General features: G+C 48.6%; 1 protein-coding gene across 1 annotated transcript in view; it reads left to right on the top strand.

Moving 5' to 3' along the window:
- LOC144123026 (uncharacterized) overlaps window positions 1–25,655 on the top strand; it is a 253,091-nt gene that overhangs the window by 141,223 nt on the left and 86,213 nt on the right. The window contains exon 11 of the mRNA XM_077655952.1: window positions 5,342–5,568. Within this exon, the coding sequence (XP_077512078.1) occupies window positions 5,342–5,568 (227 nt within the window). The remainder of the gene's footprint in view (window positions 1–5,341; window positions 5,569–25,655) is intronic.

The following is a 25,655-nucleotide window of genomic DNA, read 5'->3' on the forward strand; positions in this document are numbered from 1 at the left end:
TTTTCGGCCGAACGGCGCCCTTACGCTCTCGCGCAAAGCAATTGAGCTGTAAAGCCGATTAAGTTGTTTTTATCAAGTTTACTTACGTGAGATGCCTATTTTTTCAGTCATTTTAGTTAGAGTGTTCGTTTCGCGAACAACTGCATTCAAATCTATTATGTTTCATTTCTTGAAGTATGCTCAGTTATTTAACATAGAAAACTTGTGCTTTGTTTTTTTTTTTTAAAGTTATACACTTGTACGAGAGCCGTATCTGTATGTGTGCCACATTGTAAGGGGGCTGGACCGGAGTGAAGCCGCTGTCGCGGCTTTTAGTCCTGGCTTCTTCTCTGAAGAAGGGAAAATAAAGAATTGAATTGAAATACCGGAAGCGAAAAAAGGGAGACAGAGGTGTGCGGACAGAGAGTGAAAGGAGGAGGCGAGGGAGCGTGTAAGCCAAAAGTTCCTAAGAAATGGCAGCAGGTGATGCAGAGCATAATGTACGAGTAAATAACAATAAACGATAATAAAAAGATGGAAAAGAGAGAGGAGGATGGTTAGAGAGGGGCATATACTAAAATAAATTATAAACAGGCTAACGCTTAAAATACGGGTGTGCAGTTTTGTATTGTGTTATTACAGCTATGACCACCAGCAAGACATTTTTAAGTAATTACGTCAGTGCCGGAATGTACCGCAGCGATTCAAGTTTCCTTTGGAAATGTTGATGCTTGCTGGTTGTAATGTTTGAAAGGAGTAGATTATGACCGCATGTCTGTATTTTCTACTGCATGCAGATTTAAAGCATGATTGGAGAATGATTAGTTTAAGCTTACCGAAATTGTGACCAGGTCGATAAAAATATTCCGACACTTCTTTTTGGACTTTCTTTCCTGTGTCAACACGGCGGCCATTTAATCTAACGCTCAATGATTGTCCGCTTTCTCCAATGTACTTTTGACAGGAGAAGCACTGAAGCATGTAGATAGCATTAGATGACGTGCAGTTAAAGCTACTCTTTATATGGAAGATGATGTCGCTTTCCGTGCTTCCAATAGTAGGGCCACTTTGTAAATGTTTCCGTAAGACGATATTTTGGACAAGTTGGTTGCTTAGCTTCGACATAACTCCAGCGCACAAAAAAACACAATGCGTGAAAACACTCAAGACTCAAATGCTTGTGTGTCCTGCATCTTGGCTAAGAGTAGGAACGCGTTGTCGGCGGATGTGTCTTATCGAACCTAGCTTGTACTAAGATATCTCACAGGTTGTGTGGCGTCTGTATGCAACCCTGGTGCATCGGGAAATATTTTCTTAGGCGTCCATTGTTAGCTGAAATATAGCTATATTTGCACAGAGTATCGGTTATGTTAGGAATGGCGTTGCAGTATTTCGTTGTTAGTGCAGGGGGCCGCTCTCTGTTACCATTTGGCTGTATTTTGAGTGCATCACCTCGTTTCAGAATGGTTGCTTTTTAGAAAGCATTATTAAGGAATTTCTTGGGATGGAACCTATCAATTAGGGTGTTATTCATTGAGTGGAGATTTCTCAAATATTCCTCGTCGTTAGTAAATATTCTTCTATGTAGGCGCGTCGCCTGTCCTACAAACGCGCATTGCTTACAGTGTCTTGGAAAATGGGCACTAAAAATTTAATTGTTTTGTTGAATGAACTAAGATGCGAGACGAAAGCTTTTAGGGTTTCATGCCCGTGTTCTGATATCATTGAAATGTTGTCTATGTAACGCAGTTATACGAGCGGTTTTTCTGAAAAATAAATGGGAAGTTTAGACTCAGGAAACCTATAAAAATGTTTGAGTAGGTTGGTGCGAAGGGAGTACGCATACTTGTTCCAAATAATTGAAGGTAACGAGGAGAATTGAACTAAAAACAGCTAAGCGTCAGTACCAATTGAAGTATTGAGACATGCACTCCGTTTTCGTGCTGGTGTGGATTTTGTGCTGTAGAGCGTTCGAGAGCGCGCCGATCCGTTCATTTACGGGAATATTTGTGCACAAAGCGAAGACATCAAGCGTAAACAGTATGGTATCCTCGAGGATAATTACTGCGTCATTAAGAGATTCTATTGTACGGATAATTTCCAGTTTGTCCTGGACAACGGAAGGAAAGACAGTTGCAATGCCTGCAAGGCAGTGGTTCAAGAAGACTGACATCTTGTCTGTAGGCGTATTATTGTTCGAAAGGGTAGGCCTGCCGGGGATACCTTGTGTAAAGAAGTTTTCTGCAGGAACCTTATGGATTTTAAGAAGTAAGTAAAAGCGTCGTGCTTGTTTGTTTGACGGGTTTAAGTTGCGATTTGATGGCATTATTAGTTCCTGGAGAATAGGTTTGCCAGTTTGCTCAGAATAACTTGATAGAACCTAAAGTGGGATCGGTGTGTAGTTTCTTATAATGGCAAGGGTTGTTGAGTTCCCTGCTGGCCTCTTTTTTGTATTTTCGGGCTGGCCGAATGACTATGCTAGCACCTTTGTCCGGTGGCTTAATGACTCTGTCGGTTCTAGAAGCTTGTCTGCTCTGTGGAGAGATGGTGTCTTCGCTTTAGAGCTTGCTTTGTTTTTTTTTCTTCTGTAACTTTTTTGGAGACGCAGTTCCGCGTCCGGTGTACAAGTGCTAGGGACTCTGAGAGCGATTGAATTCAAAAGGCTCTAAAACATCTTCTGAGGCGAGTGCATAAGCTTTCGTGGTCACTGCATTTAATGCTCGTGAACACCTGAGCCAAATAACACACTTCACGCAGCACACAAGCCACAATCGTGCACGAAAGTTGGCGAGCCCTTTTCGGCGACTTTTTCGCGCTCACGCCGTCTTCCGTCTCACGCTCCGGCGAGATTCTGTTCAGAGATGGCCATTGGTTCCTTCAGGTGCCACGCAGCGGTCTGCGGCGTCGCTCCGGCGAGTCTGGAAGCGCCGCCGTCAGGGGTACTTCCGCGCGCGTCGGCGGTGAGGTCGGCGGAGGTGCGCAGACCTTTGAGCGTGCTAAATGTGACGAGAGGAGAGGGAAAGGCACAAAGAAGCTCAAGTTAAAATTTTAGCTGCCGATAGCTCAGCTTCTACAAAGCGCATTGAAATGAATTCTGCTGGACGACTTTCGTGCAGGGGCGTTCATTAACCCCCCCCCCCCCCCCCCCCCCCAAGAATACCGCACCTTTATTGAGAGCTCCTTCTAGGTCTCCTTTAAAGCCGGCCATTTCGGTTAGGTAGACACTTGTGGACCGCGTGTTGTAGGCTGTAGGTAAATTAGCAAGCGAGTTTTTCGTTTCACCTGTGAAGTGATTCTTAATACACATTCAGAATATTCTGTTAGATCTCGATAAAGGTGATAGATATTGAAAACTGTTGGTTTGGTAAAATTTGAGACGTTGCTTCAAATTCTATTTGCCAAATTACGAAAGATGTCATGTAGAGGTGACTGAAATACGGAAAGCGAAAGACAGCGAAGATGGCGTATAAACAAAGCTCTTTATTTGTGCTGACTTGCGCCCACAATGTACTGAATCACTCGGCCTGCAAAGTTACCACAACATTCTAGAACAACGTAGAATCAGCTCCGCCTGGCTGCGATCAATCGAGATAAATCTAGTCGCGTCTTGCGTCGCAAACAATGCGATAAAGCGGCGTGGCGGCAGATTTGAAGAAGGAACAAAGAATACAAAGGTTCCTGGCATTTCCCCCCTCTCAAGGAAGCATCGACTTGATGCTCTCGGCCGTGCTCAGTTGAAAGCTGAAAGCGAACTTTGGAGATAAAACACGCATAGTTGCGACAACGTTCTGGAACAAGGTAGAATCGGCTCCGCATGGATGTGATCAATCAAGATAAATCTGGTCGCGTTTTGCAGCCACAAAATGATAATGCGGCGTGGCGGCAGCTTTGAAGACTGAACAAATAAACACCACAAAGGTTCACGGCAATATCACCAACATTGTTGTACTCGTCCTGCATTGGCAGTCGTTTAGCTGCCAAGATGTCTCGTTTTCCACTGCAAGCTTATCTCGAATATGTTTACGCTGCTGTTCCTTCCTCGCCACAAAATCTACAAGTGCTTGTCTTTCGTCCGCTTTTAGTGCAAGAGACAAACAGCTTTATTTTCGTAGGTGTATATAGCTATGTGTATAGTACAAGCACGTTGTCTTTACTGCAAACAGAACTCTGTGGAGGTGCACTAACTTCCTATTTTACCAATCCATGTAGTTGTTTTTTCTAAGAAAGGAAATATGTTGCGTACTTGGCTTTGACTACGATTTTGTTATCACGATCCCCAGTGGCACCACTGCATCACTGTGTTTATAAGCAAGCGTATGTTCGGATAAAGGAAGGTTTGTGTGTTATCTGCTCGACCAGTTTTTATTCATCTGCGGCACACGCCGCAACAACAGTAATCTCCACAAATATTCCACGTGGCATGCTACCGCACGGACCCTTCCTTTTTTTGTTATTATGTTTTGTATTAGGAATTTTCTCCATGAAAGAATCTCCAACAGCAGCAACGCCTCCATCTTTCTTCTCTTACACCGTTACGGTTGCAAAAGGAGACTAGCTTTCACGGCAATACCTGCAAACCCGCTATACTGTTTCTTTGTTGTACAATTGCCTTTATGTCTTTGTTTGCGAAGTGCCGCATGCAGTAATTCGAGGCGCTTACGAACGAAGCTATATGGTTTGGTTCAGTGCCACTCATACACCTATAATCCATTACCTGATCTTAAAAGCTTTGCACGACCAATTGAAAGCTTTCAAGCCTGAACAATGTGTTCAAGCCACGTCATACACGCTTTTTACTCAGTCCTGAGTGCTTCTGGCATATGCTGGCACTATTAAAAAGTAAATTAACAATTAAGCTGCTCAAGGTCAGGGTGAAAATGTTGAAGGGTAAGCGAAGTAAAGATGACGAAGAGAGGGCTCTTCAAATCAACCATTACATGAGCTGATTAACATCATCACCATTAGCAAAAACGTGCTCTAAGCTTTTATTGTTCAAGTTATCTCTATAGGATATATTATACTCGCTTTCTGTTTAAAACATGCGCGTTTATGCCAAACTGACAATGTATGGCATGCGGACGGAGGGCTCGTCAAGTGGAAACATAAGCTGTTTTTCTAGCCCTCCTCTTCCTCTTGTTGATTCAGTGACCGGTCGATAGATCGATCGATCGATCGATCGATCGATTGGTTGTTTGATTGATTGATTGATTGATTGATTTATTTATTTATTTATTTATTTAGCGGATGGAAGATGGTGAATGTTACATTTGCAAGCTTTGTGCAGTGCATTACTACCCGATCGTAGCCGTTCTCGGCACTCTTGGAGGCTTACAGCCATCAAATGTTGCGCCCATGCGTTCAGCTTCTCAGGCTCAGGCGGCCGCCCAGCGGATACGTCAGACCCCGGGCAAGGGCCTCATCTTAATGGTGGACCGGTCGGCGCTGCGGCCTCCGAGCCCGCAGGCGCGACCGCAGGCTGTTGTGCGTGGCGTCCTCCAGATCGTCACCGACATCAACGCCGACGGAGTGGGCCTTAACGACCGCAGCCTCCGAGCGGTGGAGATCCAGCAGGTCAAAGCAGATGCCGACGTAAGCTGCGCCCTTCGGCTGGCCTAGCGCTGTACTAATGATACTGATACCTGCAGTCGGCATGTGGCTTTATCCTAGCCATTAATAGCGGATATGTGGTGAACCCTACGAACCAAGATGTCTTATTTGCAATGTTGAATGTTGAAAAACATTTTATTCCTTTCGGGGGCACAAATGATCCGGGCTCGTGACGACTTCATGCAATTTTCGTTCGACATAATTCTGTTTTGGAATCTTCAGGGCTCTAACATTATGAAAAAAATATCCAATGTTCCGCAGAATGAAGCGGGGGCCTTTAATAGGCAACTAGAGAACCAAAAATTTATACAGGGCACTGAGACCTACCTGAATAGAAACCGAATCATGGGCTGAACCTGAAGAGCTTGTGCGTGATCTTTTCTCAATGAACTTCACCTAACCGTTGAAGCTATAAATATAGAGCTCACTTACTATGTAAAGTTTTTTCTGCTCACTCCCGTCCTGGAACAGTACATCTTCCGTTTTGGAGGCATCCTTTGCGGCTTTTTCCTCGTTGTTGCTGAGTACTGCTCCTTAAAGTCTGCAAGCGCTAGAAAGCTTAACTGGACGAGATAACACTGTGTCCGCATTATACTCTATTGCAACATTCCTAACTCCGTACGAAAATGGACTGTCGCGGACAGAACAATATAAACCGCGCTTTGGCGGTGAAAATCTTCGATCCCTGATGCATTTGTTGATGAAATTTACTTTGGCGCTTGCGTATAAAGGCAGTAAAAATTTCTTTTTTCGTTACGCAACGCAACAGGAGAGTTTAAACGCCGTTGCGTGGTTCCTATTACTCTGTCCACGGGTGTATCTGTGGCAGAACTAGACCCTTGTTATATTCAAGTGTTACGTTTCGTGCAGTGTCCTTTGATCCACTTACATCAGCACTTCACAAGCAAATCGTATGACCTGATCAGGGTAACCAGCAGACGACAATCTAGTGAGTTGCTCATTGAAGTTTTCATGAATATCTTCTGCACTCAATTTAATGAATCCAGAAATGCAGAAGAGAGGCTGCACGCCTTCTTTATACATTTCTGCAGTACACTGATCTTGTCTCTCAATGGTGACAGCAGGAACGGACTAAGGTCTTCTCTGTGATTGAATGTGTGCGTAGATGGTGTCTTCTGGAGTGGACTATGTTATATTGTGATTGAATGTGTGCGTAGATAGTGAAATCTGGAGTGGGCTGTGTTCTACTGTGAGTGAATGAGTTCATATATGGTGACTGCGGGAGTGGAATATGTACTATTATAAATGACTGCGCATAGCGGGGCAGATCAGAAAGGTTTAGGTCCTTATTAACATTCAAGTGACGCTACGGTGGAGCAGTTGCCGGCAGAATAAGCAAGGCTAATCCCAACTGCAGCATACAAAAACTCAATTCAATTTAGTGAGCGCTGACCTAAGGCACGTAAAACCATACCATTTTTTACAACCTTAGAGTGCCCGAAATTGAAATGAAGCAAGGCTTTCGTGGACCGGCCACGATATCGCCATCATACGTGCTTGCCTTTAAAACAAAGCGACGGGTCTAAGTAGCGTAAAACTTAAAAAAGCAAAAGGACAAAGAACACAAAAGCTTTAAAGCACAGCGGCAGATCTAAATGTGCAAAACTTTGAAGCAGCAGGTCTAAGAACTGTAGAACTTCGCCTGAGGTCCACGTTTTAAATTCCAGTTGAGAATTTTTTCATGTCTTTTGGCCTGTCGCCTTGTTTTAAAACCAGGCACGTTTGCTGTCGATATTGTCTCTGGTCAACATAAGCCTTGCTTAAATTTAATTCCGGGAACTATTGGGCAATAAAAAATGGCATTGTTTTTCGCACCCTAGGTCAGCGCTCACTAAATCACTGGCAGGTGATTGTCATGAAAGCTTCAATGAGCAGGCTAATTGAGTTATGGCCTCTTGTTATCCTGATAAGGTCATGTACGGCTTATTATTAAAGGTTCAATATATGAGTGAAAGGGCTGTCTGCCTACTTCCACTTCGAAACAAGAGCAGTGTCGTGCTGCTAAATGTGTATTCGTGACCATAATATTGGGACACACGGGAAAGTATGGATGGATGGATTCATAGATGGGTGCATGAATGAATGCATGGGTGGGTGGATGGATGCATGCATGGGTGGGTGGGTGGATGATGGATGCATGGATGGGTGGGTAGATGGATGAATGCATAGAAGGGAGGATGACTGGATGGATGTACGGATGGACGGGTGGATGGATGGATGGGTGGGTGGGTGGATAATTAAATCGATGGATGGATAAATGGTTGGATAGGTGGATGGATGGGTGGATGGATGGATGGATGGATGCATGGGTGGGTGGGTGGATGGGTGGGTAGATGGATGAATATATGGGTGGATGAATGGATGGATGAGTGGAAGGGAGTATAATTAAATGACTGCATTAATGGGTGGATGAATAAATGGGTGGATGGGTGGATAATTGAATGGATGCATGGATGCGTGGGTGCGTGGATGGATGGATAGATGGATGGGTGGATGGATGGATGCATGGGTGGGTGGATGAGTGGGTGGATGGATGAATGGGTCGATGGATAGATGGATGAATGGATGGGCGGATGGATGGATGTGTAGCGCCCCTCGCGCCGCGCTCGGCTGGCAGGCCATGGTACGCGGCGCCGGACAAGAAAGAGGAAGTTGGGCGAGGCCGCTGTAGCGCGAGCAGCGCAAATAAACTGTTCTAACCTCAACGCTGTCGGACCTGGTTCTGCCTTGCCTTTGCTCTGACATATTTGACGACTCGGCTTCGAACAGGCAACCCCATCATCCTACATGAATTACCCTGGCTCTTTCGCCCTTCCTACAGGTGGCGACACGCCCCAGAACGCTCAGCCTCGCGGTGCTTCGGTGGCCGCGTTCCATCCAGTCAGCCATTTTGCCGGCCAGTGAGCCGTTCAGCCATTTTGTCCCAATAGCCCCCGCGCCTGGCTCCTGCAAGTTGAGGTACATTTCCAGCTGCGACGTATCACCAGCCAAGAGACAAAGTTTCTACATCTGGTGTTCACCCTGCGTCTTGACGTCGCTGAGGAGTTTGTGGACGTCATCAGCTCGCCGGACACAGCGCGCCCCTTCGACATGTTGAAGGGAGCTCTCATCGACCGCAAGACCGCGTCCGAGCGCACCAAGCTCCAGCAGCTCCTCACCGCTGCGGAGCTTGGTAACAGCCGCCCTTCGCAGCTCCTCCGTCGCATGCGCCAGCTTCTGGGAGACTCCACTGCTCAGCACGACCCACTTCTGCGTGAGTTGTTCTTTCAGCGTCTTCCCCAACACATAGTCCTCATCCTCGCAGCTGCGGGTGATGTTTCATTAGACAAGATCGCTGAACTCGCTGACCGTGTTGCGGACTACTCACGGCTCCGCAACGTCAGGTTTGTGACCAGTCCGCCTCCAACTACTGCCGCAGACTCCCAGCTTCTCAGCATCGAATTTCGACTTAATGCTCTTGCCAGGCAGCTCGATGTCCTCGCGCCTTTCTCGCGCCGTTCTCCGCCGGGGTTCAGGCCACGCCGCCGCTCCCCGGAATCCCAACCATCCGACGCGCGGCCAGCTATCTCGCTTGGGCTGTCTGCTGGTACAACCGTATTTTCGGCAGCTCTGCCCGCAAGTGCACACGCCCGTGCTCCTGGTCGGCAAACGCTGCGGGCGGCCACTGACGGCGGCAAGTGGTGCTGTTGGAAGGACATGCCGCCTCTTTTACGTCTCCAAAAAGATTACTGGCACTCGTTTCCTGGTCGACACGGGAGCATAAGTCAGTGTCATAGCGGCCTCTTGGGCAGATCGCCGTCGCAACGAAAACTTCCCCGCTCCAAGCGATCAACAACTCCCCCATTCGCACATACGGCCAATGCTCTTTGACGCTTAACCTCAGATTGCGCCGAACTTTTCGCGGGATCTTCATTATCGCTGAAGTCTCGCAAGCTGTTCTCGGCGCGGAATTCCTCAGTTTCTTCAATCTAGCCGTCGACATGCAAACTCATCGCCTCATAGATATCAGCAGGCACCTCTTCGTCAGCGGCGTGCTCTCAACCCCTGAGGCGAAGGGGCTTCCTGGTCTCGTCCCTGTTTCCCCGTATGCAAAGGTTCTGGCTTATTTTCCCAACCTCACAAAGCCGCATACCAGAGAGTCACCAGTGCAGCACTCGGTCACTCACTGCATCGTGACTTCAGGACCTCCGGTGTTTGCTAGCTCTCTCCGTTTGTCGGGAGAACGCCTCGCTATTGCTCGCCGTAGTTAGAACACATGCTGGAACTCGGAATAGTACGCCCTTCCTCCAGCAACTTTGCATCGCCACTTCACCTAGTGCCAAATAAAGATCCGGGCGACTGGAGACCTTGTGTAGATTATCGTGCCCTCCACGCTCACACTTTACCGGACCGCTATCGACTTCCTCACATACAGCACTACACGTCAAATCTCTCTGGGTGCACGAAGTTCTCTAAAATTGACTTAGTGAAAGCTTATCATCAAATTCCTGTGAATCTCGCTGATATTTCGAAGACGGCCATTACCCCAGCGTTCGGCCTCTTTGAGTATGTGCGGATGCCTTTTGGCTTGCGCAACGCCGCACAGACTTTTCAGCGAGCTATCAACAAGGTTGCGCGAGGCCGCGACTTCGTGTTCGCTTACATCGATGATCTCCTCGTAGCTAGTTCATCCGGTTCTGAGCATGAAGCTCATTTGCGCGCCCTCTTCCAACGACTGGATGAATATGGGCCCGTCATCAACCCGAGCAAGTGTCCCTTTGGAGTAGCTACAATAGAGTTCCTCAGCCATTTGTCACTCCACAGGGCATTCATCCTCTCGACAGGCAAGTCAATGTCAATCAAGATTTTCCTGCCCCGACGTAACCCAAAAAGCTCAGAGAAATTTTGGGCCCCCTGAACTTTCATCGCCGTTTTCTTCCAAAGTGCGCCTCTTTCCTGCAGCCTCTGACCAACCCTTTGGCTTCGAAAAAAAATTCTTCTGTGCCACTTGAGTGAACTGAAGACACTGCCGCTGCATTTGCTGCTGCCAAGAAGTCGCTCGGAGACGCCATTTTGCTCATACATCCTGATCCTAATGCTCCACTGCGCCTCGTCACCGACGCCTCGAACATTGCCGTCGGCACCGTTCTCGAGCAGTACGTCTCTATTTGGCAGCCCCTCGGTTTTTTCTCCCAAAATCCGAAGCCACCTGAGACTAAATACAGTACCATCGGTCGAGAATTGCTTGTTGTGTACCTCGCTATCAAGTATTCGCCATTTCCTGGAGGGCCAGGATTTTCACGTCATCACGGGCCATAGCCCTTGGCGTTTGCCTTCCAAAGAAACCACAACACCTACACTGCATGCGAGATCCTCCAGCCGTCTTTTACTCCGAGTTTACAGTGGATCTCTGTCACGTCCATGGCCCGGAGAATGTTGCTGCTGATGCGCTGAGACGTCGTGGCTGCTGACCGCCTCAAACTCGCCTACATTGCCACTCCTGTGTCCGTCGGTCCTACACTCGCTCTCGCTTCGATGGCGCCAACATTGTGCGCAGCTAACTCCAAGCACATCCGCTAGGCGAATCATGTGGCTTCGCTCTACGGGGGGGGGGGGGGGGGGGCGCTGTAGCTCCACTCGCGCTGCGCTCTGCTTGCAGGCCATGGCACTCGGCTCCGGACAAGAAAGGGGAAGTGGGCTAGGCCGCCGCAGCGCGAGCAGCGCGCATAAACAGTTCGAACCTCAACGCTGGCGGAGCTGGTTCTTACTCGCCTTAGCTCGACAACCTCGTACTGACTCGCACTGTAGCCCTGCCTCATACCATCGCCATGATCAAAGCCAACGGCCTGTCTCTGCCTTTCCTGAACTTCGGCTTCTCCCGCGTGCTTCCGGCCGGCATATGCGTCGCTACGCTGTGGATGGAGGGATGGCTGGGTGGGTGGGTGGGTTTTTGGATGGATGGATGGATGGATGGATGGATGGATGGATGGATGGATGGATGGATGGATGGATGGATGGATGGATGGATGGATGGATGGATGGATGGATGGATGGATGGATGGATGGGTGGCTGTATGGATGGATGGATGGATGGATGGATGGATGGATGGATGGATGGATGGATGGATGGATGGATGGATGGATGGATGGATGGGTGGGTGGGTGGTGGGTAATGGATGAATGGATGGGTGGGTAATGGATGAATGGATGGATGCCGCCGCAGTGGCTTAGTGGTTATGGCACTCGGCTGCCGGCCCGAAAGACGCGGGTTCGATCACGGCCGCGGCGGTCGAATTTCGATGGAGGCGAAATTCTAGAGGCCCGTGTACTGTGCGATGTCAGTGCACGTTAAAGAACCCCAGGTGGTCGAAATTTCCAGAGCCCTTCACTGCGGCGTCTCTCATAGCCTGAGTCGCTTTGGTACCTTAAACCCCCATAAACCACCCATGGATGGATGGATGGATGGATGGATGGATGGATGGATGGATGGATGGATGGATGGATGGATGGATGGATGGATGGATGGATGGATGGATGGATGGATGGATGGATGGATATTGGGATGGGTGGGTGGGTGGGTGGATATTTGGATCGATATTTGGTTGGGCGGGCGGGTGGATGGATAAATAGGTAGCTGGGTGCGAGGGTCATCATCATCATCATCATCAGCCTTACTACACCCACTGCAGGGCAAAGGCTTCTCCCATGTCTCGCCAATTAACCCTATCCTTTGCCAGGTGGATGGATAATGCGGAACCCTTGAAATCGGGCGATGGTTCAAGCCACCTAACTAACCATGACTTGTGAAATTTTACTCTTGTCTTGATTTTAGCCACCAATCCGTTAACCTTCGCTTGGTTACTTCTACCCGCTTAAAATCTACCTTTCCTTTACTGTTCTTAAACCCGCGTGCTTTAAATAGATCAGGCCCGCTGCTTTTCACTGTAAGGTGAAGCCCTTTACAGAAAAGTATCAAGTGCCCAGCCGTTTGCTGATCCTCTCCGGACGCAACGCAAAACGTGTTTATCTCGCGGTACCTGACTCTATATGTCTTTGTCCGCAAAACTCCCGCCCTGCCCTCAAACAATAGATGGATGGATGGAAGTATAGGAGCGTCCCCTTTGAAATGGGGTAATGGCAGTTGCCACCATGCTCAGATTTTTCTCCCTTATTTTTCTTTAACTGTGTTGTACGATATTAAAATCTGCCATTTTCTTTAAATACGACTTCCTACACTTTTAACCTTGTCTCCTCTCTGCTGTTCAGCCACTATTCTTCCAATCGCTTTTTTCTAATTTCCTCCGCAGATTTCTTTACATTACTACTGTTATCTCAAAAACCTAGGGCCTCAGGAAGAGTGACTGTGCCAGCATCAACATCGGGATGAATACCATCAAATTTTAGTATGAGGTGTTGTATTGTTTCTACAGATTTACCACACACAGCACATTGGTCATCTTCTTCGTTAAATTTCTTTTTATAGCCCCGCGTTCCAAGGCATCCTGACCTAGCTTCAAAGGGTAGAGGATTGTCTCTTGAGTTATCATAGAACGTTTCCTTCCTGATATGTCTTTTCCAGCATCGATAGAGTTCTACACTATGCTTCTTTTTCATTGAATCTATCTAATTTTTACTTTCGACATTTTTAACCTGTCGTTTAAGGCTCTTTCTTACTCCTTCCTCGTCTCTGGCAAACTTACTGGCCAGCTTTCTAGTTCGTTTCCGCCACTGTGTGTCAACGCTCTTTCTGTACAGGTATTTAAATACATTAGCTGCCCACCTTTATCGTGCAATTTCCTCAGGCGTTCGTCGTATTGTATTTTATTGTGAGCTTCCCGCGCTTCGAACGATGCGCAGCCCATATCCCCGGGTATTGCCTCGTTTGTGGTTTTCCCGTGGGCACCTAGCGCTAATCTGCCAACCGCTCTCTGATTTACTTCTAATCTCGACTGAATTTCTGCCCTTAAGCACAGAACTGCCTTCCCTAAAATAGGCCCCGGCACCATTATACCTTTCCAAATATCTCCCAGTACTTCATACCTGTTGTACCCCCACACTGCACTATGTTTCTTTATCCCGGCATCTCTTCGCCCCTTTTGCTGTGAAAGACCGCTCGTGCTTTTCCTGTGTACATCTGCCCTTCGTTTACCGATACCCCGAGATATTTGTATTCGGCCAGTCGGGGTATTTCATGGCCTTGTATTGTAAGCTCCTATCAGTTGTATCATTGAAAATTATCACACCGGTCTTAGCTGCCCTAAAACTGAAACCTAGACTGTCTCCTTCATCTCCAAAGCAATTAACCAGAGTTTGCAAATCTTCCTGGCTATCTGCTAACTGTACATTAACATCCGCATACATTAAACCCGGTAGTCGTTGCTCAACAATCTTTCCGCCTAATCTGTACGACAGATTATAACCCAGATTACTTCCTTGCAGCCTTCTTTCCATACTTACCATATAAAGCATGAACAGCAGCGGTGATAGAGGACAACCTTGCCTTAATCCTTTGTGTACCTCGACAGTTGTTATACTCCTAATTCATTCCCAAGTTATTTCAACTTCATTTTCTCGATATATTTCTCTAGAAAATCAATTATCTCATGACCGATACCATCATAGTTTAATATGTTCCACACGAGTTCCCTGTTCACGTTGTCGTATGCACCGCTTATATCCAGGAAGGCTAAATACAGAGGTCTGTTTTCTGCCGTTGCTATTTCTATGCACTCGGTAAGCACGATCAGCCTATCATCTAAGCGCGTAACACTTCTGAACCCGTTCTGAAGTCCTCCGAGTATTCCGTTACATTCTACCCATAACTGCATTTTTTATATTACCGCCTGCATCGCCAGCCTGTACATAACCGATGTTATCGTAATCGGTCGGAAGGATTTTATGTTCGTCTTATTGCCTTTATCTGTATTAATCAAATTCATTTTACTCTGTTTCCAGCTGTGCGGAATTTGCTTATTTGTTATGACTGCCTCCAATGCATTTACCAGCGTTTCCTTGCCTCTTGGGCCAAATTCATTAAATAACTTGATTGGAATTTATTCTATCCCTGCGGGCGTACAGTTTGGAATGTTTGCTTCCGCCTTTTTTTTAGTTATTATTGGTCAGTTCTAAGCTGTTTTCAATTGTGCTATCCCTTGTTGCTCCCTCTTTTGGGGCGATTACCCTATCGTCTTTCCAAAATCACTCACCTATAACTGACGCAATGTAGTTTACAGCGTCACCTGCCTCTAAACAACTTCCCTCGGCATCGTGAATCTGTTCCTGCTTTCTGTGTTTCGCTTTACCCAGCCAGGTTATATGGTTCCAGAATTTTCTTGACCTCCCAGCCTGCGATCAGAGGGCTGCTTTATTTTAGCCTGGACGAGGACCTGCACTTGTTGTTTGTTTTGTCGATAAGATTTCCATTTTTGGCCTATTTCATCTTCAGATAACTGCGCCCTCTTTCCTTCTATGTGTTCCCGTAATGCCAAACGTCGTTGTTGGATGGCCTCTCTGATTTCCTTATTCTACCAGCTTCGTGGCTTCCTCATTCCTTTCCAGCCGTTTTCTCCTTTTCGGTTTTTTAATTTTGTACTAATGAGCAGTTCTAACTGATCAAAATCGCACTTTCCCATGAGATGTTTCTCTATTGCTTCCTCAATGGCGGGTGCTATTTGCGCTTTCTTTATTTTTTCGTACTCTTTTTGACTTCCCTGCATTTCTCGTTTCAGCAGGGTTCTCAACTGTAGACTAACACGCTTATGGTCACTTCCGCAGCCTTACTGCATTCTTCGTCTACTTTCATTATTGCGATCTTGCTATACATCCCCTTCGACATTAAGCAGTAGTCAATGGTCGTTTGCCTGTTACGGGATTGCCACTTGATTTGTCCCTCACACTTAGTTTCTCTATTTAGAATAACTGGGTTGTGTCACTCACAGAAGTCTAGCATCAACTTCCCGTTACAATCTGTATATCCATCCAGATCCTTGATGTTGCCATTCATGTCACCCAGCAGAATAATATCGGCGCCTTCTCCAAACTGCTTTACATCGTCATTGAGACACTTAACTAGATCCTTGTTCTCTTGCCCGCATTTGTCTCCGATCTCTCAATAAAATACACCTAGCCATGTCCTTTAACCAGCAATTGTACCTGATGCCCAAACATGTTCCTTGCTAGTTGATTTTATTTTCGTCAAGTTTATCTTTAATGTACCAGCATACCTACTCCTCCTTCGTTCCTCTCCGTTGTTGTTCTGTTGCTCCCTTCCCAGACGTAGCCATCAATGAACGGTGGGTCTTCGAGACCCCTGAGACGTGTCGCGCATAGCGCGTATACATCTACTTCTTCGTCCTTTAACTGCTGTTCTATTTCTAACCACTTCGCTCTCTTCCTACCGCCTTGCTTGTTTATGTACCTGTACTTGGTGTTAAATTTCATTTTCGTTATTTTCTTCCTGGACATCCTAGTGGCCATTTTAATGGCATCAACCTCCTTTCTTACACTTTCTACTTTGCTTCTACTTATCCCTACGCCGTGAGCTGCAGTGGACCCCTTAAGAAAGCTACTGCCCGGCCTGCCAGGCGCCACCCGATCTCTGCTCCTAGCCTTCTATTAAAGTGGATGCCATCTCTTGTAAAGCCTCCGCCAAAGCCTGCTCTATGCACTTCCCTGTTTATGTCTGCCACTTCAAAGCCTTTCTACTGGCTTAACTTCCTTATCTCTCGATAACCAGCCACAGCGTGCTTGGCAATTTCTGCGTTCCGTCCTTGGACCGCCGGCACTGTGCACACTACGATGTGGACTTACTGTGCTATCGCCCTTAAATCGTCAACTCCCTCCTCTAATCTTTCCACTACTTTGCAGGTTCACCATTCAGGACAACATTTAGCCCAGCCGCTACCACTACCAAACTACGCTCTGCAACATTCTTAGAATGTGCGCTTTTTGTCTCTCTCAGTACTGCCCCCTTGAAGGTATTGGTGAGCGCTACCAAAATACGGAAAGGGACGAACACACAGGACAAGCTCTTTCTAACAAATGTTTATTCTTTGAAGAAGCATGACTACATACACATATTAACGCCAAATCATACACAGAAGAGGGAAGATCACACGGCTCTGACAAAAGCGATATGAAGGAAAAATATATAATAAAAAGATCAACACGTGCCTTTACAACAGCCGAAGATTGCTATTCCTGAGTTCTCCCGAGCATGACCGAAGGGGAGCTGACGTATTGGTTGTCTGGAGCAACATGCATAGCGAAAGCTTCGATAATTTCGCGTTCCCGGCTGTTTCTGGCCCGACCTATTACCTTGGTGTTTTTTAGCATCGGGGTGTATTTGCAGTGTGCGCAGTGTGGTTCCAGATTCCCGGATTTTGCTACTTGCTCGCATAATCTTTCGTGCTCTCTCAGCCTCTTATTCAGGCATCTACCCATTTGCCCTACGTAGGTTTGTTGACAGCTAAGTGGAATGCTGTAAATGACATTTTCTTCACACTCTACATAGGTGATGTCGTGTTTGACGTTGCACCCCGGTTTCTTTTTGTGGTCTTCACTGCGTCAGATTCCCTTCGGTGATGCCAGGGAGAGCTGAATTAAGCTACCTAAGGAATAGTAATCTGCTGTTGTAAATGCACGTGTTGATCTTTTTATTATGCAGTTTTTCCTTCATATCGCTCTTGTCATAGCGCTCTTGTAAGCCATCGCCCGCAGGCTGTATTGGCGGCTCGACGCATTGTGCACCAGAGGAACCCGCATCCGGCTGACCTGGGTACCGGCCCATGACGGAGTCCTGGGCAGTGAGGATGCGGACTCCCTGGCCAAAGCGGCACACTCCCCTGGAACTCCTCTCTCCACTAACCTCTGCCCCCTGGACCTGGCAAGGAGCATAGTGGATCGCCACCTCCTCCTCGATCACCCAGGTGTCAGGGTGGCTCACGGCCATCCTCCACACCCTCTCCCGTCTGTTGGCCTGGACTGCAAAGAGTGCAGCCTCCTCCTCAGGCACAGGGTAGGCTGCGCCAACACCGGCTACCGCCTATTCCACATTGGCCTCTCCGCCTCCCCTGAGTGCACCCTCTGCAATTACCCAGAGGAGACAGCCCAGCATCTCCTGTGCGTGTGCACTGCTTTGTGCCCGCAAGGACTATCATGGAGGCGAGCTACCGCTCCTTGGGCCTCCCCTGCAGCTCAGCGGACCACCTTCTCTTCCCCGGCGGCCACCATCCTGCCAAGGCCTTCCGGCACCTCCTCTCCTTCCTGGAGGCCACCGGCCTCTCTGGCCGCCTCTAGGCCTGAGGGGGCAGCACATGCCAACTGGCATGATCACTGCGGCTGCGTGCCTACCCACTCCTTTCAATCTTTTTCCCCGCCCCCTCCTCCTACGACACGCCGGCAGTGGGCGTGGAGGCTAGACCTCCAGTAGACAAGCCCGTGTCTTCCCACTTTTCATCCTTCCTACAACTAGAGAAGAAGAAAAATATATGTGTATATAGTCATGCTTCTTCAGAGAATAAAGAGTTGTTAGAAAGCGCTTGTCCTGTGTGTTCGTCCCTTTCCGTATTTTGGTAGCGCTCACCAATACCTTCAAGGGTCATTTCCAACTAGCCCCAGTTGTAGCTCTTTTGACTCAGTACTGCGTCCATTGTCCTGCCTGGGAATTCCCCGACTGCTACCCGCTTATCACCCTTTACACGCTCCATTAATGTTCTTTTGCACCTGCTCATATTTGAGTCACCGCCGATGAGCCCTAGGGTATTCCCTTCCTACCTCCTAATTTCCGGATTATTCTGCCTCTTATCATTGACTGGGACCTCATTCCTTGGGTTTATAAGCACTAGGGTATTCCCTTGCTCCTTCCTAAGTTCCGGGTTATGCTGCCTCTTATCATTCACTGTGACCTCATTTCTTGGGGTTAGCTTGTTTCCCTCCTCTCCATCGCCTCCAGAATTCCTAGCTGTCACGTGTGCGTAGCTGACTGAACCTGCCTGACCTACTTTCCTATCGCTGTCTATGCCAGTGCCGGCCCCATCCACGGGGCTGGCGTTGGAAAGTCCGCCATTGTGACTTCGCAAGGCGGTGTCAGCCATTTTTGCTTCCAACAATTCACTAAGCTGCTCTTGAAGTTTGCGCTCCTCTGCTCTATCTACCTGTAGCTCTTTTTCTAGAGCATCCATACGTAACGATAGGCTGGTGCTCGCACATGATGATGACCCACTGTAAGCAGTGAAGAAGGTAGGCGAGCTTACCGACGAAGTGGTGGATGATGATGACATTGATGCATGTCACAAAGTACCTATTGCTAATCATGGCCAGTTCAACACTGTAGTTCGCTTTGTGCGACGTAACAAGCGAAATGACTTTCTGGCAAAGGCAAAAAAGCTAAAATCGACACCAAAAACTAGGTTTGCATGAGACTGACGCGCAAGCAGTGTACGTCAATGAACCGCAAAAGCCGATCATATAGAAAAGAAATACTAACCACCTGTCTAAACTAGTTAGCTCACAAATGAGCCCTGCAAATCTATAGCTGCCGGCCGGAACAGACCAGGCCATTAGGGCACTGACCTGCTCTTTCGTGAGCACTTCACATAACTAGCCTAGGCCTATACCTAGCCTGAATCTACTCCCAATATTTTAAAGCAAAGAACTCATCTATTTGTCGTAGTCACGGCGGCCTCGCATTCGTCCGTCCGTTCAAGTCCCGGTCACCACGCGTAATCCGAAGAGCTCCGAAACAAGCTTCCGCACCGCACGGCTGTCAATGTCAAAGTTGCGTTCCGCGCCACCTAACGGAGTGCGCCCGACGTACGTAAATCGGAACCGGCGCCACGTCTCGTATTGATACCCGGCTGGCGACGGTCCTAGTCGAGTGATATGGGTGTGCGAGTCGAAGCTTCCACCTTCGGGCAGCACCATCTGGCTGGTGCATAGCTGGGTACCCACCGGTACAATCCATTCCACTCCTACGAGCCTCCGCCTACTTCCCATTTACCCACCATTCCACCCATCCTTTAGAAGCTCCGCACAAAAGACGCCCATGCACCACCCATCATTCACCCCCCTAGACCCTGCAGAAGCCATCGTCCGCCACCCGCCGTGGTGGCTAAGTGACTTTGGGGTTTAACGGTTGATGCTATGGTCGTGGGTTCGATCCCAACCGCGGCGGCCGTATTTAAAAAGCGTCGAAACAAAAGAAACACCTGTGTGGTGTGATATGTGAGATCACTTTAAAGAACCCCAGGTGGTGCAAATTAATCTCGGGCCCTCCACCATACGGCGTCCCTCATAGCGTGTGCCGCATCGGGTGGTTAAAACCCCCCACTACAGAATTCAATCCTTCACCCACCAGAAGCCCACGCAGAAGCGGAGCGAAAAAGCTACGGCTAAATGCAATTCGAAGAAGAAATCAGGCGATTGTTGTACAGTGGAATGCAAACCCAATACTGCCAGTGCAGATTTTTGGCATCACATTGTATGATCGCCGTCAGTTTTCTATTCTTGTTTATTGGTCATCCTTGCATTCGAACCCATGTCAACCCTTTGATCAGCATGCGCGCTGAATACTGGGGACCACGACTGCCAAGAGCGGAAGAGATTAAAATGCAATTCTATTCCAATTTTTTCTAATTATATTACAGTTCTGTTATAATTATATTTCGATTTTATTCCAATTGTGATCGAATTCTATTCCGATTGTATCCCAATAGTATTTATTCTTTTGTAGTTGGTGCAATCGCAAGTGCACCAACTATATTTAGTACTATATCTAGTAAATATGAATAAATATGAATAAATATCTAGTATTATTACTGGTCACCATATCGTATTTTCCCGCTTCCGATGACTTCACACAATGCCGACCAATCGCGAGGTATGTAACGCCCCCACATTTTGGGCGACACGGGGTTTTTGTGTCGCTGAGTAGTCTATATCTTTCACATTAATAAATAACTGTTTCGCACAGTCATGAAAAGCGGCAAGAACTGCTTCCCTCATCAAGCAGCCAGGGCAGACGTTGGCCGAATATCGAAGGCGCTCAGGCGCCGGCTCCAATCCGGCGCGCGAAGGTATTCGGGTGAGGGTACAGACAATTCAGCGAGGTACGAAAGAACAGGCCAGTGCCGTTAGGCTGCGCAGAACGCAGTTTTTCCATGCTTTCCCCGTCCCGCAGTATTCCGATATAAACAGTACACCAGTTTTCTCACTGTGTTGGGAATGTTGCAAGACGGTATGAAGTGGACACAGTTGTTTATCGCCTCCGATTTAGCTTTGTAGCGCTTCAAAACTCGTAAGGAGCAGTACTGACATCCAGTAAGAAAGAAAACGCCGCAAAGGACGCAGCGTCAATCAGCAGTTCTGGTTAGTGCCTTTCGAAACTGTAGTTGGTTATGTGTCCTCGAAAGGCGGCAAGTTCTTCGTTTGACATACAGGACGCTGTGTTAACGCGATAGCGTTAAAGGCCCCGTTCATTAGAAAATCCGGTGCCGCCGTTGTCGGCATCGGAATCGCTCTTGTGAGCGAAAAATCACGGCGATGGTTCTGGCAGGGGGTGCCCAGAGAGGAACCTAGAAGGCAGATGTACCACCTAGGTCACGTGACCTTGCCGCGTCATCACAGCCTGCCCACCGGATAGTGACCAAACTGCCCACCGTGGCAGGAGGCAGTTGAATTAATGATTGGTCATTCGGGAAGACTATCCTGGGCCGCACAAGGCTCACCTCTGCGATCACCGGCCATCGTAGGGCAGTGGCGCATCGCTTAACAGCTGCACCACTGCGCCAGAAGGGGTATGGGGACTTCCAGGGATCTATGAATGTAGAGAATGCCTTATGCATATATGGGAATTACCCCATTACGCTATCGTGTCATAACCTTAATGCGGAGCTTAAGCTTCTCTTCCAGTTTCTTATTAGATATTTATAAAGAATCAAAGGTTCTTATTAGATTCTAGGCGTCCAGTCAGCGCATTGCAAAAAATCTCAGTCGTGTCAGCTTATGTTGATGATAATGAATTTACACAGCGCAAGGGCCTCTGTGGTCGAAGAGTGCCATGGCACAAAGTTTTTCTTTTACTCAAGGTGGCATCAAAGAGCCATTTCCACAATATTCTCACCCTAAAGCAGCCGAGCACCAGGCAGGGGAAAGCTTATACCCGTTGTTTCAGCGGTGGGTACCAAGCGGCGCTGCAGGGATCGAACCGTACCTCCCGCATGCGAGGCGGATGCTTAAACGAGTAGGTCACCGCTGCGGTCCATCAGCATATGTTCCATAAGACGACCATTTAAGTTCGACACACGGAGGTGTCCTACATAGCGAAGAAAATCCCCGATTGCGTCATTCATTCGTTCATTGCAATGTACAAAAAAAATCAGCTGTGGCTTTAGCTCAGCTATGCCAGGATATACGTAGCGTGAGCTACGCTGAGCCGCTGAGCAGCAATTTCGCTCTCCTTCGCCATGGCTATACCACACTGGCAAACGCCCCGCTATATGTACACCCCCACTGATACCTCTGCGCATGCGCACAAAATTGATTATGGCCTAGCTCCGTTAGGCCAGGATATACGTAGCGAAAGCGCGACGACATCTAGTTCGGAAGAGTTAATATAAGACAACCGCGCCTTTATGAGCCTTTATTCAAGGTTAAGCCTTGAGCCTTCGTGGCGGTGTCATTCTGCTTTCGGCCGCGGTGGTGAAAGAACGCAGGACGGCTGTCTCTTCGCGAGATGTGATAACGGCCGATGCTAGCCGCGGAACATCGTTTTTGGACGGTTTGAAATACTGCAGGATTGTTCTGCCGCCTCTGCCTACTGGAGGAGTGAAAACAATGGTTCTTCTTCACTGCGACAGTGTTGGAAGGCCTTACAGGATTGAAGATTTCCGCCAGCCGATGAAAGAAGCCGGCGTCATCGAATAGGTGGGCAGCATCGGAGCATACCAGATGTCGCACGTCAGGCTAGTAAATTTCCGCAGCGAATATGCCGAGAAAAAGCTGCTCGATGCCGGGAATATCTCTGTTAAATGCAAGGCTTGCGTAGTTTTTGACCCTGAAAGGCACTAACTGCGGGTGAAGGGGTATTGGTGCGCTTTCAACGGAAACTCTGCGGCAGGTGTTCGCTGAGTACGCCGAAGTGAAAGAAGTCTCGAGCGATAGATAGAAGGCCGGCGGGTTTGAAAATGCTGACTCATTTACTCGAGTTGTGTGGCTGGTTCTACGAGAAGGTGCAAGCCTCGAGCGCCTACCCCATTAGATGCGTATCGGGGATAGGACAGTGTTAGTCGTCGTGTCTGGGCGTGCGCGGATATTTCTTCGCTGCCGCAACACAGGCCGTATTAGACGTGACTGCAAGGTGCCCAAATGTAGCCAGTGCTACACGTACGGGCACGAAGATGCTGAACGCATGAAGTCGTACGCCCGCGCGGCTGGGCGAGGAACACTCGGCGAGAACAGTGAGCTGCATATGGACGAGGATGAAGCTGAGCAGGCCGCCGCCAACCCCATGGTCGAGACTCTAACGACTGCATTGAAGGGCAACGACAAGGAAAACGACACGCCATCGACTGCTGAATCGACGCTCAGCCCCCCCGAGTCGGCAGTCACGAACAAGGTTACCGAGCTACCGCAGGATATCCCACGCCACGCTGAAAAAGGCAACTGGGAATCCATGCCGCCCCGCCGCGGTGGCTCAGTGGTTAGGGCGCTCGACTACTGATCCGGAGTTCCGGGTTCGAACCCGACCGCGGCGGCGGCGTTTTTATGGAGGAAAAACGCTAAGGCGCCCGTGTGCTGTGCGATGTCAGTGCACGTTAAAGATCCCCAGGTGGTCGAAATTATTCCGGAGCCCTCCTCTACGGCACCTATTCTTCCTTTCTTCAAGGCAACTGGGAATCCATGCCGCCCCGCCGCGGTGGCTCAGTGGTTAGGGCGCTCGACTACTGATCCGGAGTTCCGGGTTCGAACCCGACCGCGGCGGCGGCGTTTTTATGGAGGAAAAACGCTAAGGCGCCCGTGTGCTGTGCGATGTCAGTGCACGTTAAAGATCCCCAGGTGGTCGAAATTATTCCGGAGCCCTCCTCTACGGCACCTATTCTTCCTTTCTATACCCCGCCGCGGTGGCTCAGTGGTTAGGGCGCTCGACTACTGATCCGGAGTTCCCGGGTTCGAACCCGACCGCGGCGGCTGCGTTTTTATGGAGGAAAAACGCTAAGGCGCCCGTGTGCTGTGCGATGTCAGCGCACGTTAAAGATCTCCAGGTGGTCGAAATTATTCCGGAGCCCTCCACTACGGCACCTCTCTCTTCCTTTCTTCTTTCACTCCCTCTTTTACCCTTCCCTTATGGCGCGGTTCAGGTGTCCAACGATATATGAGACAGATACTGCGCCATTTCCTTTCCCCAAAAAAAAATCAATCAAATCAAATCTTTCACTCCCTCCTTTATCCCTTCCCTTACGGTCGGTTCAGGTGTCCAAAGATATATGAGAAAGATACTGCGCCATTTCCTTTCCCCAAAAACGAATTATTATTATTATTAATCCTTGCCATGGAGGTCGACCCTGCTGCTGCTAAACGGCGCCGCGACGACGTCGATGCAGTGAGCCCGGAGCAAAGGCAACGTCTGCTGCAAAGCGAGCGGGATGCCGGCGAGATGAAAAAGCAGCGTGTCGCCAGCGGCAACGATCGTTGTTGCTTCCTCACGACGACAACACAAAGACCTAATAATGGCGGGACAACACTACACGGCGCTACGTTGTGCGTACAAAGGTAAGCGCCGTACTGGTGGCCTGGTCTTGCTAAGTGATGGCGGCTTTTGAAAGACACCTCGTCGTAGCCACGCTCAATGTCAGAGGTCTTCCATCCAGGAGGAGGCAAAATCAGCTGTTACGACTCGTGGCTGAGCAGGAAACCAATATCGAGAGTCAAGATCAGACCGACAGTAGGGTGCGTCCGTTCAGCCGCCGATACTATGTTTGCATGTCTCATGCGTTGGGTACTTCGGCAGGCTGCATGCTTTTGATCCGCCAGTCTCTGGGAGCGATTGTGGAAAGAGTTGAGACTTGCATTTTCGGTCGTTGTATTCTCTGTGACATGACATTTGCTGGTCTGGAATGTCGCGTCATCTGTATTTACGTTACACTAACGTGGAAGAGAAGCGAAAACTTTTTAAGACACTTGGAAACTATTGTGATACAGACCGTCTGGTCATCTGTCTTGGCGATTTTAACTGCCTATCCATGGCACGCGACAAGACCAGTTCGACTCCCTATAGCGATGCGAGTACTGCCTGTTTGAGAGACCTAACTGATCGCTGTCATCTCGAAGATCTATCTGCGCCAGTTGTTGAATCGATTTATGTTTTTTCGGGACGTGAATGACCCCTTTCTGCGAACAGTTTGTCAAATTAGGCTGGGTAGGGTCTTGCCGAATTTAGTTTTTAGTTCGGCAACTAAAAACACTAAAAACTTTTTTATTGCGCAATGTTGGATGTGGGGATCGGAATCCCTCTCGACGGAACCACGGGTCACGAACGACTATTTCTCCGACCACCGCCGCCACCACCAGGACAGGACTGCCGACGAGTTAAAGGTGTTGGAATGATGGGAGGAAGGTTACGAGATGGTTTATTTACATTTGTACAGAGGGAGAGATCAAAAGTGAGCTTCTCTACGAAGAGAGGATCTTAAGGTAGGATCATAATGAAGGATGCAAAGGGAAGATACCGCCGTGTCCACGTCGACTGCGGAGGGGATGTTTTCTGGCCAGCCGAAAGTTTCCACGCGTTGCTGACACCTGTTTATTCATTCGAAGAATCCGACGTGCACGGCCGAAGCCCCCGGTCGGCCCACTTGAACGCCAAAGTGGTTGTGCCATTAGCGAGGCCGGCGAAGGTATCGGACGACGACCGCCAGCCCGCCGCCGTATTCCCACGCTGATCGTCTTCTGCCAGAACCGAGGCCGCATTAGTTCCCCTAAACTTAGTCACGACCATTGGGGATTAACTGCCACTCGTTTACTGCGGCGGCCTCTCCGCTACGCCCAGAATCCACCCGGGCGACGCTCTTCGG

Source organism: Amblyomma americanum, chromosome 3 (genome assembly GCF_052857255.1).
Source record: "Amblyomma americanum isolate KBUSLIRL-KWMA chromosome 3, ASM5285725v1, whole genome shotgun sequence".
Lineage (NCBI taxonomy): Eukaryota > Metazoa > Arthropoda > Arachnida > Ixodida > Ixodidae > Amblyomma > Amblyomma americanum.